Source organism: Agelaius phoeniceus, chromosome 10, assembly GCF_051311805.1.
Source record: "Agelaius phoeniceus isolate bAgePho1 chromosome 10, bAgePho1.hap1, whole genome shotgun sequence".
Classification (NCBI taxonomy): domain Eukaryota; kingdom Metazoa; phylum Chordata; class Aves; order Passeriformes; family Icteridae; genus Agelaius; species Agelaius phoeniceus.
Window position 1 is genome coordinate 18,378,845 of NC_135274.1, and position 15,092 is coordinate 18,393,936.

Here is a 15,092-nt window from a genome sequence, read left to right on the forward strand (position 1 = left end):
CCACTTTTGAGACTTTTAGTTCCTTCATTGGTATTGCATTTTCTCTATCTCAAACTGCTCCCAACTCTTAGTATTTTCCAAGGTGTTCCTGGGAGGAGTCTCACAGCCCCAAGGCTTTCCTGCCCTGCCCACTTGCAGCCCCAGTCTGGCCTCTGCATAGTCCTGGCTGGCTGCTCTGCATCTCCCCTGGCTCTCCAGGCTCACTCTGACTTTCCACAAACATTAGCCACATTCTGGTGACTGCATCTCAGCCTAGAAATGAACTGCCTGCATATAGGAAGGCAGCTGCCAACAGCTTTGCCAAGTCTTTGGGAGAGATGTGAAGGGAATACAGATTGCTTTTCTCCTCACACAAGATGGTGCTGGAAGACTGCGAAGAGAGAAGCCTGATAAGGTTTTGTAAGCTGTACTTGCTACAGCTTCCATGAAGAGAATTGAATGCCTGGGGAAGCAGGGGTTAGCTGCCTGATAGCTCAGAAGAACAGAAAGGTATCCCTCTAACAAGTGAATCCTCCTGCTCTCACTTTTTCCAGGAGAGCTGCTGGCCCATTCTCTTCTCCCCCTTCCTTTCAGCCCATGACACAATGGATAACCAGGGCAATGCCAACTAGTCCTTGAAGCATGCTTGTGATAGCAATTGTAAAGTCTTTTATTCAAGAAAGGAAGCTGGTAGAGCAACAGTAATCCTCACTCTGACCTTGGATTTTAAGTCTTATTTGGTGGGTAACAAGGCCAGTCTCACAGTGAGAGGGGCTACTGACGCTCACCATCCACTAGCCCTGCTTGGGCACTGCTCCTGCCAGCTGCACCTTGCACAGTTCTTCCCTCAGCGTGCATTGGGACTCAGCAGGCTCAGCTCAGCTGTCAGAAGGCTGCTTGTGTGCAGCTGCCTCTCTGCTTACAGAAAACTCTCAAGAGCTTTGATTCTCCCACAGCTTTTGGAGAACGCCACATCAATATCTCCTGCCCTGCCCCTCCTTTGCAGGCAAGCTTTGCTGCTCAAGACTGCAAAGACTGCAAGCTGCCCCCTGAACTGTGCTTTGGGCATCAATGAAGAGACATGGCCAACCTAATCTGCTGTACATCATTGTCATTATAAACCCTGGCATGTGAGAGGACTCCCACCTTCACAAAATGCCTCTCAAATGCACAAGAGTATATGTCAAAAAAAAAAAATGTTTTCAGGCCAGCCCACTGCATTCCACCAGCAGTGGGGCTTCCCTCTGCAATTTCCAGCAGGCAATAGGAGGACTTTGCCTTTGCTCTTGGCCTAAGTCACAAGCCTCACAGCCAAATGAGCAGTTGCTCTGTTGTCTCTCTTTTACTTCCAGTCTCAAGCACTCATCTGCCCGTGGCTCTTGGCTAAATAGACAAAGCTGCTCCCAGCAAGTTGAGATGCCCCTCCACAGCTTTGAGTTCCCATGCAACCACACCTGGGAGCTCTGCCAATGTCCAGAGCCACCACCTCCGGGAACAGCATTCCCACGACCATTCTGGATTTGAGAATGTAGGGGAAGGCTGCTCAGAGCCTGGCTCTGATGCTCCTCCTCCCTCCAGGAAGATTCTGTCGAGTTTCTAGTAAGACTAGACAGAGCAATAATTGTCTACATTTATTTCATTTGTAACACAGCAGAAAAAAAAATGAAGTACAGACACTTTCCAGACACAGGAAAAAGAGAGTATTTTTTAGGCCTGGCTTCTAAAACATATAACACAACAAGGAGAGATTTACACTGAATTTGAGCTAAAAATGAGAACCATAAAGCTGCACAAATACCAGCACACTACCAAACCCGTGTCTGTGCCTCTTACATCTCTAATGCTGAGCAACCTAGCGCAGAACTGCACAGAGCTTGTATGGATGGGGTTTCATGGTGCTCCCAAAGATAATGTCTGTGTTGATTTCCTTAACTCCTTCTGGTACAGTGAACTTGAATTTCTGCAACAGGCTGCAGAACATGATGAAAAGCTCCATCTTGGCCATTGTCTCTCCTGGACAAACACGGTGACCTGCAAGGGGTGAACAGAAAGAGAAGTCAGTCCCCACCAAGGTCTGCAACCAGCACCTGTTTCCCAGCTTTTCTCAGGCTCATCAAGGATCAAAGAGCTTTGCTGAATTTGACAATTTCCTCTCAGATTGAACTGGACTTACAACTGAGATTTCTGCAATTCATCTTTGCAGGATCTGCCCAGATTATAGAAAAGATACCAGAAATGCTTCTCAGAAGTTTCATTCTTGCTTTTTTAATCTACAGGACTTCCTAGTTTTATGAAAGGGATTTCTATCCTTTGATTCCAAATAAAAACAAGAAAGCATATTTAGGTTCCCTCATGGCTTCTGCTTAGTAAAGGCTGACTTATCTTCCCTAATAACAGTGAAAAATCAGAAGACAGAGGACATTCTACACCTGATGAAACATTTTCCTACATAATGTTTTCAGCAAAAACAACATGTTAAAGAAAAATTTCTTCCCAATTTATTAATAACTCTGTCCGGGATACAATTCCCAGAGACAGTGACAAACTCTGAAATGCAGTGGTCAGGTCATTCAATTTGGATGTGAGAAACCAATTCCTCTTCTGCCCAATTTAGACCAGAAACCTGAGCCTGACACTTTCCCATCTCAGCTGACAGCTCTGACAACCAGGCTATTCCCTCCTGGCATGATCCCCAAGAGCTTTTGTTTGTTTAAGCTTCTATAAACTCACACACTGGTGAAAGAGTGATTCCAGAAACTCCACAGGAAGGACATAGACTTCTGGATGTATTTGATCCAGCTTCTGGATCTCCCACTCATCTCTCTGCACTGATGAATATTTATACAAAATAAATCAGCTCCAGCACAGCAGCCTGCCACAGAATATCCACTGTAGTGGCATAACCCGGCATATATAGAGGACCAAGGGCAACAGTGTAAGGACTCAAGTTTCTAAGTGATTGGGAATTCTGGGCCCTTACTCATTTTATCTTCATTGCATTTTCACAAAAATCTAGATCAAGTGTTTATACAATTTCCAAACAACTTATTTTTGCAGTCAAACATTTTTCTGGGCTGGGAAAACAATGTGCTCCTACAGTTTGGGGTTACACTCTCCTCTGGCCTTCTCCACAATGAAAATAACACAACTTCATCTAACCCACACGCCTGGGCTCAGCTCTCAGCGCACTCACCTGCTGAGAAGGCCAAGAAGGCCTCTCGGGTCACAAAATTTCCAGCCTTGTCCAAGAAATGGCCAGGGTTGAACTGGTGAGGTGTTTCCCAATAGTCAGGGTCAAAAAGAGCTGAGTCTACATTTGCCATGATTAGAGTGCCCTGAAAGGAAGGAAGAGGCAGTTGGCACAGTTCTATCTCTCACACATAAAGAATAAAAGGACACAAACAGATTCCAGCTATAATTCTGCGCACAGAAAGGCAGTAGAAATGAAAGATTACATAATTAGGGGAAAAACAATAATCTCAAGGGCTCTGAGGGGTTTTTGTCAAAAAATAAATAAGCAAAGAAACTTCAAGTACTTTGGGTTCAGGGATTTCCCTGTATTGCTTCATGTCTTTTTTTCCAGTCTGTTGGCAATTGCCATAGAATGTATGGTCTGCAGTTCTTTAGCACCATATCCTAAATCTAGTGAAATGATCTTCCTGTCCTGAACTGGAGGGGAAAGGGTTTAATGGTAAACCTTTACTGGTGGCCAAAGATCACGTTAGAATAGAAGGGATATCTGTACCTTTGGAACATGATACCCCAGAACAGTGGTATCCTTCACAGCTTCTCTGGGAATTGTGATTAAAACAATGCTGCTGAAGCGGAGGACCTCATGAACCACAGCATTTGTGTATGGCAGCTTCTTCCGGTCCTCATAGCAGATGAGATGGGAGGGACTCAGAACAGCATCCAGCTCCTTCTGGACTTTGTCTAAAAAAATTAAAATATCCATTATAGAAGTAAGAACACTGTTTTGGATGAAACAGCTTTCATTTCCTTTTTGGAGTATAGTCGTGATAGAAACAATAACGATATACAAATAATTTATACTTACCATATCCTGAAGGTTAAATGCATTTGTATAAATGTATATATGAAATGCATTTATATTAATATAAATTTATACAAGTCATACATTTATACAAATGCCTTTATACAAATGCATTTGTATAAATGTATGATTTGTATAAATCATAACCAGCTAGTTATGATTTTACTACACTCTGTTTTCTAGTTGATAGGTTTTATGTTCAGACCCTCTTTCCACAAGCCCAACAGATTTATGGAGCATTATATTTAAAAGAGGTGGAGAAAACTATAAGTATAACAAGACCTTATTATGACATCAATTCAATTAAGCTGTTGATTTTACTCCAGTCAAATACAGACTCAGCACACTAATGACAGTGTTGCAAGCAAGCCACCACATCAAGCTGACACATGTGCAATGCTGAGAACTGAAATAGGATCATATTACTAAATATGATCTACCATCACCAAATATTAATCTCTTTGGGCTGCTATCTAAGCTTACTAACTAACACACCTTATACCGTCTCAGATGGGGTCAGATTTCATACTTAAAACTTAGGCCAAGAGGAATTTTTTTCTTTATAATTTATCAGAATTTGAAGTGCATGTGTGTGCACATGGCTCTGTTCTTCAAGCATTCTAGCACCACAAGCATGAAAAGAATTTCTAGCCCTCAGCCTGAGAGTCAAGAATATGTACTTGGCTTAGTAATTCATCACCTCTGAAAACTCTCTACCAAATCACCCAAAAATTTTGAAACTAGTGCGCAACTGTGATCTTGTCCAGAATTTCTGGATCATCTTTTTGTCTTCCTTCTCTGTTTAACATTCCCATGCATTAGAATAAATATATCTGTTTTACAGAAATTTGACTGATGTCTCAATTAATGAACTCAAATAATATAACCTTATTACACATGCTGGATGCCAGAAAAGCTTCACTTTGCCCTAACCCAAACTCTTATTCCACCTTGTGTGTTTTCAGCCTGTATCTTCCATTATATGCTTACAGTGCTGAAAGAGTCTGACAAAAATCAACAGGACCCAATACAGTATCAGAGCCTGAACATCCCTGAAATTATTTTAAAATCTCAGTCTGAAAAGTTTACTATATTGTCTTATTAAAAGCAAAGCTAAAAAAATATCTTTAAAGTAAGCTTGATCTTAAAAAAAAAAACTTGATCTTAGCCAAAAAAAAAAAAAATTGCTCTACTTTAATAATATCCATGCTTGTTTTGTGCTACTCACCTTGGATGTCAGGGTAAACCAACATATAGAGCAGAGCCCAGCGCAGAGTGGTGGCTGTGGTCTCTGAGCCACCCAGGAAAAGGTCAAAAACAGATTGCACCATGTTGTCTTCATCAAATGTAGAATTGGGGACATTTTTAGTCTACAAGTGTCAATGAGAAAGGTAAAATGGAGTATAGCTGTGTAATAGCAGTGAGACAATTATCACTGTATCTAAAGGAACAAGATTTCAAGAGGACAAAGAAAACACAGATACTTGAGCAGAACACAGATATAGGCAAAGACTTTACTCGAATGAGTACAGTGATACTGTTAAATTACAGGTGCTGTTGAATGTGTCAGGTGTATAAGTCCTGTTATGCTACCTTGTAAAGTGGCATGTTGATTTCTGTTAACTTCCACAGCAGAAAAACACATTTCTAGGTAGTTTTATCCCATCCATACCACTTCCAGCACATTTGCTGATTTCAGGAATCTGTCTAATATATAATGTTATCCTTTTAAAGATTTATGCTTTTTTTCAGAGCACAGACTGACAACATTTTAAGATTGTCATGATACTCATACAGCACTACTAAGCACAAAAATAGTACAAAGCAAGAATCAGAATTCAGCAGCCACCTAAATACCTGCACCTTTTCAAGGTAATCCCTACTGCCTAGCCCTCACTAAGAATTCCAAAATATGATAACAAACCAATGTAAATAATTTGTACTTCTAGAAGAAGTTCTTGAACTAACTATTCAAAGTTCATATTTTGAGTTTGACAGCAGAGTTTTTAAGCTGTTCTTGCAGAGCTCTGTAGTAATGTTGTTGTGGGCAGACAACGGCAGGGAACCTATTATGGTTGGGTCTGTGTCATGGACAATGCACACAGCAATAATCACTCACTTTCTCTATCTGCTTCAGGTAAAAGTCAATGAAATCTTCTGGTTCATCTATTCTGCCTTTTTCCCTGTGGCTTTTGATTTCCTGCCTTACAAAGGAACGAATAAAATCCCGGGAAAATCTTGCTTTATGTAGAGGTCCTGGGAGGTGCTCTACAAACCACGGTAACACTTCACACATCTGGAGAGCAAGAATTCAGCACAGAAGCAGTTAGTGACACTGTAGAGAAGCCTCGTGACAGAGATAGAGCGTGGACATTTTTGGTGCTAAACTGCTGAATTAATTGCTCTGAAAAAAATTCTGTGGCATCAAAAGAAATGTTTAGTACATAAACACACATTAAAATCACAAATTAGGGACAGCACAGTTTCCACCCTAGATTTTTTCCCATCTTTACTAGATAACTCCATTTGTATTTGCCCTGTTAATTCACCAACAAATAATCTACTTTTGCAGATAGATGTATCAATATTCATAACTGAATAATGTCAAACCCAAAGCATTGCAGGTCCAGATCATATTCACAGTCAGAATATTTATCAGTATTCAATAATGCAATACTTCAATAATATACATACTGGTATAATTATATTGCAATAAATAATGAGCCCAATGATCAAATAAGTTGTTGCATGTTAGTAATATTCTAATAAGTAATATATAATCTCATTAGTAATATTCTCACATAATGAAAGTGGCTGTTCCCAAAAGCCACTATATAATCGAAGGCTTCAATCAGCTGGTGGAAGGTTTTATCCTCCAGGGAGAAACGATGTCCGAAAACCACAGCACAAATCACATTGGAGACAGCATGGACAATGGGGAAGGAAGGGTCCACAGCTTCTCCTGCAGACAGAGAAAAACATTCATCTCCAAAGCACTTCCTTCTCATCCTTTGCCATTTGGGAGAACAAGATTACAGTGACATTTTGTAATAGATGTCCTCTATGATATTTATACTGTTACTCAGAAACACCCAAAACTCACTAGGAAATTGTAACAAAAGATAAACCTCACTCCAAAATGAGGACAGGAAAGCCTCAAATCTTTAACTCCTGGTCTTGTTTTTTTAATTTGCTTTCTGCTTTGCTTTGTTTTTTAATCTCAATCTTGGTGTTGCTCCCAAAATACAAACTGCTGAGGTCAAATAATCTCAAGGGTTCAGAGGGGGTTTTGTCAAGAAATAAGCAAAGAAATTTCTGTATTTTGGGTTCAGAGATGTCTCTGCTGTTTCCTTCACGTTTCTTTTTCCAGTCTGTTAGCAAATGCCATGGAATGTGTGGTCTGCAGTCCTTTAGCACCTTATCCTAAATCTGCAAATCTAAGGTGTGCTTCCAAATCTATTCTATTGAGTAACTAAAGTAGTGTTAACCCTTAGAGTCAAGCAGTCTGTACTGTGTGTGCCCCCAAGCACTGTGTCAATGCCATACCCTCCTTGTCTCTGAAGAACTCCACCAGGTAACGGGCCTCGGTTTGTATCCCGCGCTCCATTCCTTTGTTCCCCATTCCCAGTTTTCGGAGAGTTACAATTCCAAAATGTCTCTGTTGTTTCCAGATGAGACCATTTGAGACCAAGATACCTTTAACCATCAAGAATTAATTTTATGTCATAATAAAGTTCATACAATTGTAGATGATAAACACAGAGTCATCTTCTCATCATGCTGTTGCTCAGAGAGGGGGGACACATCAGGGCAGTGTTCTTTGAATTGAATGTTGTTAGAGGCTGAGAAAACACCTTGGTTAAGACATTACCATCCCTGCAAAAAAAAAAACCTCTTGGACCTCTGGACTCACACACCTGCCTTCCAAACCTAGTCCTATTCTTTCTGAAGCATCTGTCTCAGGTCTTTGAGGGATCCTGTTCTACCAGGATCTTTATACCAAATATTGAATTCTCATCCTGGAAAGGTCCCTTCTGGAAAGACAATGAAGCCAGGGCAAGAACCACCCAGCCAAAATGAGAAGGAAAAATAGGCTTTAGCCAATCTGCAAACAGCTTCTTAAGATCAAGAGTTTCTGTGGGACAGAAAGGAATCCCAGGCTGCTCTGCTGTGAGTCTGTGTTCTAGCAGAGACCACCCAGCATGAACCATTTAATCTGCTTGGTGGGGAAATTCCCTTCACAAGTCTAGCCTGCACTTCCCCCTGGGAAAGCCAGCTTGCTCCCTGAGACAGCTGCTTCATTAGAGACTGGGACAACTCTCCCCTATTCCTTCTGCTGTCCTGGGAACCAGGGACAGGCAGGTGGTATCTGTGCTGCAGTCACAAACTTGCAGCTGAGCTGCAGCTGTTGGTTAAAGCCATCCCTGCTACAAATTAAGAGTTTTAGGGCATGTGTCACAACCCAGCTACTTTTCTCCACAGCACCCCGATAAAAAGTGGCAATACAGATCCTTCCAAATGGACTGAAATTGCCCCAGACTTAAAAATCTCTATACTTTAGAGTAGTGTTTCGCTACTTACACTGGCTAGTATTACAAATTAAAGCTTTCCAGACAGTAGTTCACATTAAACAAATCCTGACTGAGGGTAAAGGCATCTGCTGTACATTCTCTGGATAAAAGGCTGATGGAAACAAGTTCAATTATTTCTGTTTTAAACATATCAGTATCCTTATTCTCTCTCCACTGTGATTCAGCAGTGTTTGTGATAAGACAATACAACACTTTCAACACTCTGGCTAATAAATTTAAAGCTCCACTGACCTTCCTGTGACTTTGTACTTCGGAGCAAGACTTGATCAAAGTTCCGTATATGCTTTCCTTACAGCAGCCTTTGCTGTAAACAAACAACTGGGAGCATAAAGATTTACTTTAGTCTCAGCTTGCAAAGGAGGCTGCAGGCTCAGGATTATTTCAAATCAGGGCATGCAGACAACACTAAGAATGTTGCCCATGCTGCTCTGATAAGATTCTGAAATACATGTATGACAGTGGGATTTGGAGACCACTTAGGATGATGCTTCAGGATAATATGATTCACCTTGAGCAGACAGAAGAAGTCAGTTGGGAACTAAGGGTTTTTCAGTAAGAAAAACACAAGAGGAAACAAAGACAGTCAAGGGTGAAGTCCTTCCAGAGACATGAACATCTTACCCTTTCCACCTGCCATTTGGTTGAAAGTGTAGGTCTGCAGTCGCCCCGAAACATCCTCCGAGTTGTTGGTGAGACCATTCTTCACAGCTTGGAACCCATAGAGCACCACCATAGGTCTGTGACCCAACCACAGGGTGCAGATGTTGCCATAGGTTTTTGCCAGCTGCAGGTAAGATCAGTGCCCAAAAAAACCCCATGGGAGAAACATCAAAGAACATGCACACACAATGGGCTGCTGTCTTCAGCACAACGTTGCTCAGGGGTTCAGCAGGTGAAAAGGGACAGTGGCTGTTTTGTGGTGGGGGTACTTTCCACAAGAAGGGTCTGGGCTCTCTCTGGGAACACAACACCCACAGAAATGTAAGCAATGAAAGAATAAATGGTCCTTTTCTAGAATTTGGCCTGGGTTACCTTTGCAATACCAACCATAGGGTAAATGCCCTTGAATGTTTATGGATCTGTACAAGGTTTCCTATGAAATTCCACCCGCCCATTCTTGGTTACATTTTTCAACTCCGTATTTCATTGACTCAGACAACATCCAGAATTTCTTGAAATTATGAATTCCAGAACTCCCCTTCTAGAGTTCTAAGTACTGCAGATTTCACATTTCAATGGCAAGAACTCTTCCCATCTTATACTGAAATACTATCAACTGAGGCATCTAAGCATAGATGCCATCTCTGGGTACTGATGGTGACTGCTCTCAGGCAATGCCATGGGTATTCTGCAAGGACAAAGTCCCTGATGCTTGACCAAGAACCAGTGCAGATCTGTCCTCTCGTAGTCATTAACATGTACCCATCAGAAAATTTTAGTATCATGCTCATTAAGCTCCCTTCAGCTGCAGCCAGGTACCCTCTGACCTGCAAGTTGCACTTAGCACTTAAGGAAAGGCAGCAATTTGAAAAATATATTAACACATCGGGTTCTCTTGTGATATTTTGGCTCAGTGGAGGATGTTGAAAACTGAAAGAATCTGTATTAGCAGGCTTAGCATGGAGCTCATTCTTCCCATCAATTATTTCCTTTCACCATTATTTACATCTTTAGTTTATCTGCAAAGAATACATCCCAGAATGGACTTCAGAGAAACAATGGATGAAAGGATTTGGCTGCATATGGGATACAATCTTCTTTCCATTCCATGAGAGCAGAAGATATTCTGGTTCAAGACACCTCTGAATTCAAGACACCTAGTTTAAAATTATTTTCAATATATGCCTATGATGGGAAATCTGAGAATAATTGTTTTCTTTCAAGGCCAAAGATTCCCTTAAAAATAGAAGTATTTTCTGTGGCAAAATTACTATATTCAGTTCTGTTTAAGTTGCACACATATATGAATGAGTCTTTCACGTGAAATTATTAGGCTTTTACATGAATTAGACTGTCTGCAGGCTTTTTACCTTAACTTGTTTAGGCACTTCACTTCCACAAATCACCTTCTCTCAGGGTTCTCCCTGTTACTACATCAGCCTGACAACAACCACCACCATTTTTTCCAGGTTTTGCCTCAATAGCTCTTTAGTTCACATCTGCAAATACATACCTTTTTCAGGCTCCTGTGATCAGCTCTAAAGTTTATCCACCAGACACTTCCAATGATGGGAAATGGGATTGGTCCAGGAGGAAATCCACGACTCTTCCATTGCAAATTCAGGAACTGTGCACTCAGAAGAAACAAAACCAGGGATATGAAAATTACACTTATCATCATTTCACACTTCCAAACTCGTATTATAAAATTGCTACAAATACGTCTGTTGAAATTGTTCTTTTGAACTCTTCCCTGTCACATTGAAGATTTCTGAATTTTCACCTCCCTTCTTTCCTACCACTCTTCCTGATCCAAGAGAATGAGGATTATTTCCATTCTTGAGTGTTATTTAATACATCACTGTGCTGCAATATGCTAATTTATACCATTATTTTAAGTTCCAGCAGAGGCTGGGTCAGAGAAGGTGGGAACCTCAGCCAGAAACATCCTCTTGAGCAATCATTTTGAGGAACATGTCACTCAAAATACTGACTACATGCATGCCAAGAACTCAGGTACAAAGCTGTAAGCTGTCAGATGAGGGCAGCAATACTCATCAGGTAGCCTTCTTGCGGCAGAGGTAAAAGTAAGCAACCAGTAGCCTTGTACAACAGTGGGTGGAGATGCAGACTTGGGAACCAAGAGCAATGAAGGGCTGTAATTTGAATTCTCACAGTAAACAATACAGATGAACTGCAAAGAGCACAGTGAAGAATCAAACATAACTAGTGCTATTGGCAAAAAGTGTAACAGACCTCACATTAAACTACATTTTGAGGCTGAATTCTTGTCCCCCATAAGGCTTTATGAATTAGTTTCTGCCTCATCTCAGTAGCAGGAGTTCTGCTCAGCAGAATTAATTCCAGACCCTGTAATTCTTTGCTTTATTTTTAATTCACAGCACCTGAAGCAGCACATACAAAGACCTCCTCAACACAAAAAAAAAATCCCTACAAAGAGGAGCAGTTCTTAGAAGATTACTAGAATGGAATCTGGTGGAATAGGCTGTTTGGGATGTTGGTACCAAGCTGCCTTATGAAGAACAGCAGACCTTATAGGGATGGGGCTATGCAGTGCTCCCCAAAGGAGTGCCTTTAATTCCATCAGACAGGGAGAATCTAAACACCTGCAAAAGGCTGCAGAAGACAAAGAACTCCATATGTGCTGACTGCTTGCCCAAAAATATACATAGCCTTGCAGAAAGAACACAAGAAGGCAATTACTGATCTTAATTGCTGTTTCCACCACACCCCCACTGTCTTGCCTGTGCTTTCTCTGAGGCTGTTGCTCCTCTCACAGCAGAAATGTCCCTGCAGGCTGTCATTCTGTCTCAAGATTTGCTGTCTAAAAAAACCTCAACTTATCCTCACAACTCCACTTGCATAATCCACTGGTGTCACTGACCAGCTGGCAGAAAGGACATCAGGCATGTTTTGAAAGTTTTTTTCACATTTTATTCAACTCATCCAAGTTCTTCAGTAGCATTCAAGGCACCTATGTCAATCACTGTTGACAAGGGCAAGAACACTTCCCTGGAGAAAAAAATCCTTCCTTACACAGTAACTAATCTGGGTTGGATTCCAGAAATTTCTTCCAGTGCTCAGGAATCAGTTGCAATATATATCAAATATATTTGCAATAACCACACTGTCCTCCAGGAAAGAACGAGTTGGTCCTAGGCTGTCTCTAAACCTCTGTCCCTGGCAAATTCATCTGAACAAATCTTAGCTCCAATTTTCTGTTCTGTCCACAGCTGACATTCCAAGTGCAGCATCTGGGCTAATAGATACTGCTCTGGAAAACTGCCAAAAAGAATGCTGAGGCTGCAAATACTCAAACATTAGGAAATGCCAGAAGGAAAACTGTCTGTACAACATTAATTATTTCTTCCTGACACTTCAGTGAGAAAAGGGTATGTGCTATGGTTCATTTATGAAATTCTTGTCTCTGTTCAGCTCTTCTGCAGCTGACTGCAGAACACTGCCAAGATTACACAGCAGTTCACAAGCCAGGGAGACTGAAAGGGCACCAGGCCTTGGTAGCTCCCACACCATCAGGACATAGAGCACCACAGCACTGGTGCAAGGTCTGCATTGCTTTCACCTAAAGAGCACTGCATTACAACACCTCAACAGGCAAAACTGACCAACCAAACAGCCCAAACAGAATAAACAACAATGATAACAATGGGAAAACAAAAAGAGGAATTTTTACAGCAGTTGCTTTCCTTCCTAATAGCTAGAGCTCATGCTTTTTCTAGTTCTGCTCTCACTGCATGCCAGTGATGCCAAAAAGTTGGTAAATGTCTGTAAGATTAGATATACCAACTGGTTTTATTTTGAGATGACTATGTATTACTAGCAGGAAGAGAAGGTGATGAATGCTACGATTCATTGTAATACAGATTGATAGAATTTAAATGAACTCAATCAATGTGTGCGAATTGCAGGACTTAAGTGCATGAATTAAGGACTAAAATACAAATAAAATAATTGTGAGATCAAACAGGTAGAGGCAGGTGTTTACAGAGAAGCTTTCTGCAAGTTGTTTTGGGGAAAATCAGTTTTCCTTGCTTCATTATTTGTGAATAGCACCTCTCCATGCAAGCCTTACTCATTATTATCTAACAAATTCTGTCACAAAGGCTCCTTGGCAGAGATGGAAGATGTTTAGACAGCTCAGAAAACCCTTTTTTCTAATGAAGGCTTTAGAGCAGAGGAGTAGGAAAAAAATACAGGGAAAGACCAGAACAGAAACAATCGTACCTGCCATCTACAACTTGACTTTCATTAGTCAACCTTCAAGCTCTTTCAAAAAGTGAACATCAGGGTTGATAGGCCCAGAGAGATAAAGCAAATTCATGAGAGTCACAGACAAGCTATGAACAAATCTAAGAACAGAATCTGAAGTTCAAGTCCCATTCCAGTACTTTGTCTATGCAAACTAAAAGCTCATCAATCTTCAAGTCCCAACAAAACAGACAGCAGGAGGTAAAACCCTATATACTTTATTTATAATGCATGTCAGCAAAGTTCTCTTTTCCTGAACTGAACACAGAATGGGAATTTCTTTGGCTCACATTTCCCAGTCTTGTGCTCACTCCAGCTGTGCTGTAAGCCACATTCTCCCTCTCTGTGTTTGCCGGGACACAGAGTGTCAGTGTAACTCTCCTCCCTCAGAGAACTTCTGATGCCTCCAATCAATTAACAGTTCCTGTTATGGAGCTCTTGAAAGATCAGGGAGTGCAGGGGAGGAAGAGACAGCTAAGTTGAGAAACCCAAATTAGTGTCTCCACTGGAAGGCAAGGGGGAAAGAACAACAACAAAACACAAACCCACAAACAAATCCCAAACCCACAAACAATACCTGTGCTGTTTAGCTCGAGGCCAGGCCAGGCAGCAAGAACACCAGGCTGTGTTTTCTAATACATCTGTCCCTGCAACAGATGAAAAACAAGCCCTGGTTGTCTGTGAGAGCAGATGACACGCTCTGGGCAGAGGTGTGCCAGGAGCCCTTTCCACTCCCAGTATGCACATTTATCCTTTGCTTCACACCATCCTAATGATGTTCTTCTTTGCTTCCCACTCCTGTGGCCTGAAACCTTCATTGCAAAAGCAGATTTCTTCATCTGCTCAAAACAATCCAACTTAATATCTGTCATCTTAAGTGGAGATGCAGCTCTTGCAATAGTATTTGTGTCAGAGGAGATCGAGCAAGATTTATGCGAACAGCTACTACTCACATGTACTGAAAATATAAAAATACACAGTATTGAAACAGTTTCCTTGCTTTTTCTCTCCTTGTGAACTTCAGCCCAAGCTTTTGTGAAATAACTTTGCCTCAGTGTATTTCAATTTGCCCACAGCTCTCACCTAGCAGCAGGAAAACACACTGCCCACAGTGCTCAAAGGGTCATACTCAGAGTAACACTCCTGGTGGGCCCAGACTTATTCAGCTGGACCCAGATTTCTCTTACATGAAGACCTTTTCTTTCATTTTGTTTTCTTTTCTTAGGTTGCATCATAATCACTGTTATTAATAGGCAATTTCATGGCTTAACTCATCCTAATTCTGGTAATTTTAAGTGTATAAATCATACCCCCACTGATGGGTGTGAGAGCATCAAGAGCTTTCAGGGGTCCTGAACTGTTGCAAAACTTGCAAACTTGACAAGTGATTCTGTGCACAAATAAGAAATAGGACAGCACTCACTTCCTTTTAACCAGACAGGACCAACTGGATGAATTGGGAAGAAATAAAACAAATGAAGAAATGAAGTCCTGATGCACACAAGCAGCAAGCAAAG

The 15,092-nt window shown here is 41.2% G+C and overlaps 1 protein-coding gene across 1 annotated transcript; it reads right to left on the bottom strand.

The window, feature by feature from the left end:
- Positions 1-1,593: 1,593 nt before the first annotated feature.
- LOC143694891 (cytochrome P450 2J6-like) lies at positions 1,594-13,398 on the bottom strand. Its single transcript, XM_077184045.1, has 9 exons — positions 10,799-13,398; positions 9,247-9,409; positions 7,580-7,729; positions 6,835-6,995; positions 6,153-6,329; positions 5,262-5,403; positions 3,725-3,912; positions 3,173-3,314; positions 1,594-2,010 (listed from the first exon to the last, which is right to left on the bottom strand). The coding sequence occupies exons 1-9, from the start codon at positions 10,964-10,966 to the stop codon at positions 1,832-1,834; spliced, it is 1,470 nt and encodes a 489-aa protein (XP_077040160.1). The 5' UTR covers positions 10,967-13,398; the 3' UTR covers positions 1,594-1,831.
- Positions 13,399-15,092: the final 1,694 nt, after the last annotated feature.

What these genes read in the sequence shown, in the direction of transcription:
- LOC143694891 (XM_077184045.1), bottom strand. Translation starts at nt 10,966, where the DNA reads ATGATGATAAGTGTAATTTTCATATCCCTGGTTTTGTTTCTTCTGAGT. An exon ending in ATCACAGGAGCCTGAAAAAG is followed by an intron (nt 9,410 to 10,798) that starts GTATGTATTTGC and finishes TCTTACCTGCAG; the next exon opens with CTGGCAAAAACCTATGGCAA. An exon ending in GTTCTTCAGAGACAAGGAGG is followed by an intron (nt 6,996 to 7,579) that starts GTATGGCATTGA and finishes CTCTGTCTGCAG; the next exon opens with GAGAAGCTGTGGACCCTTCC.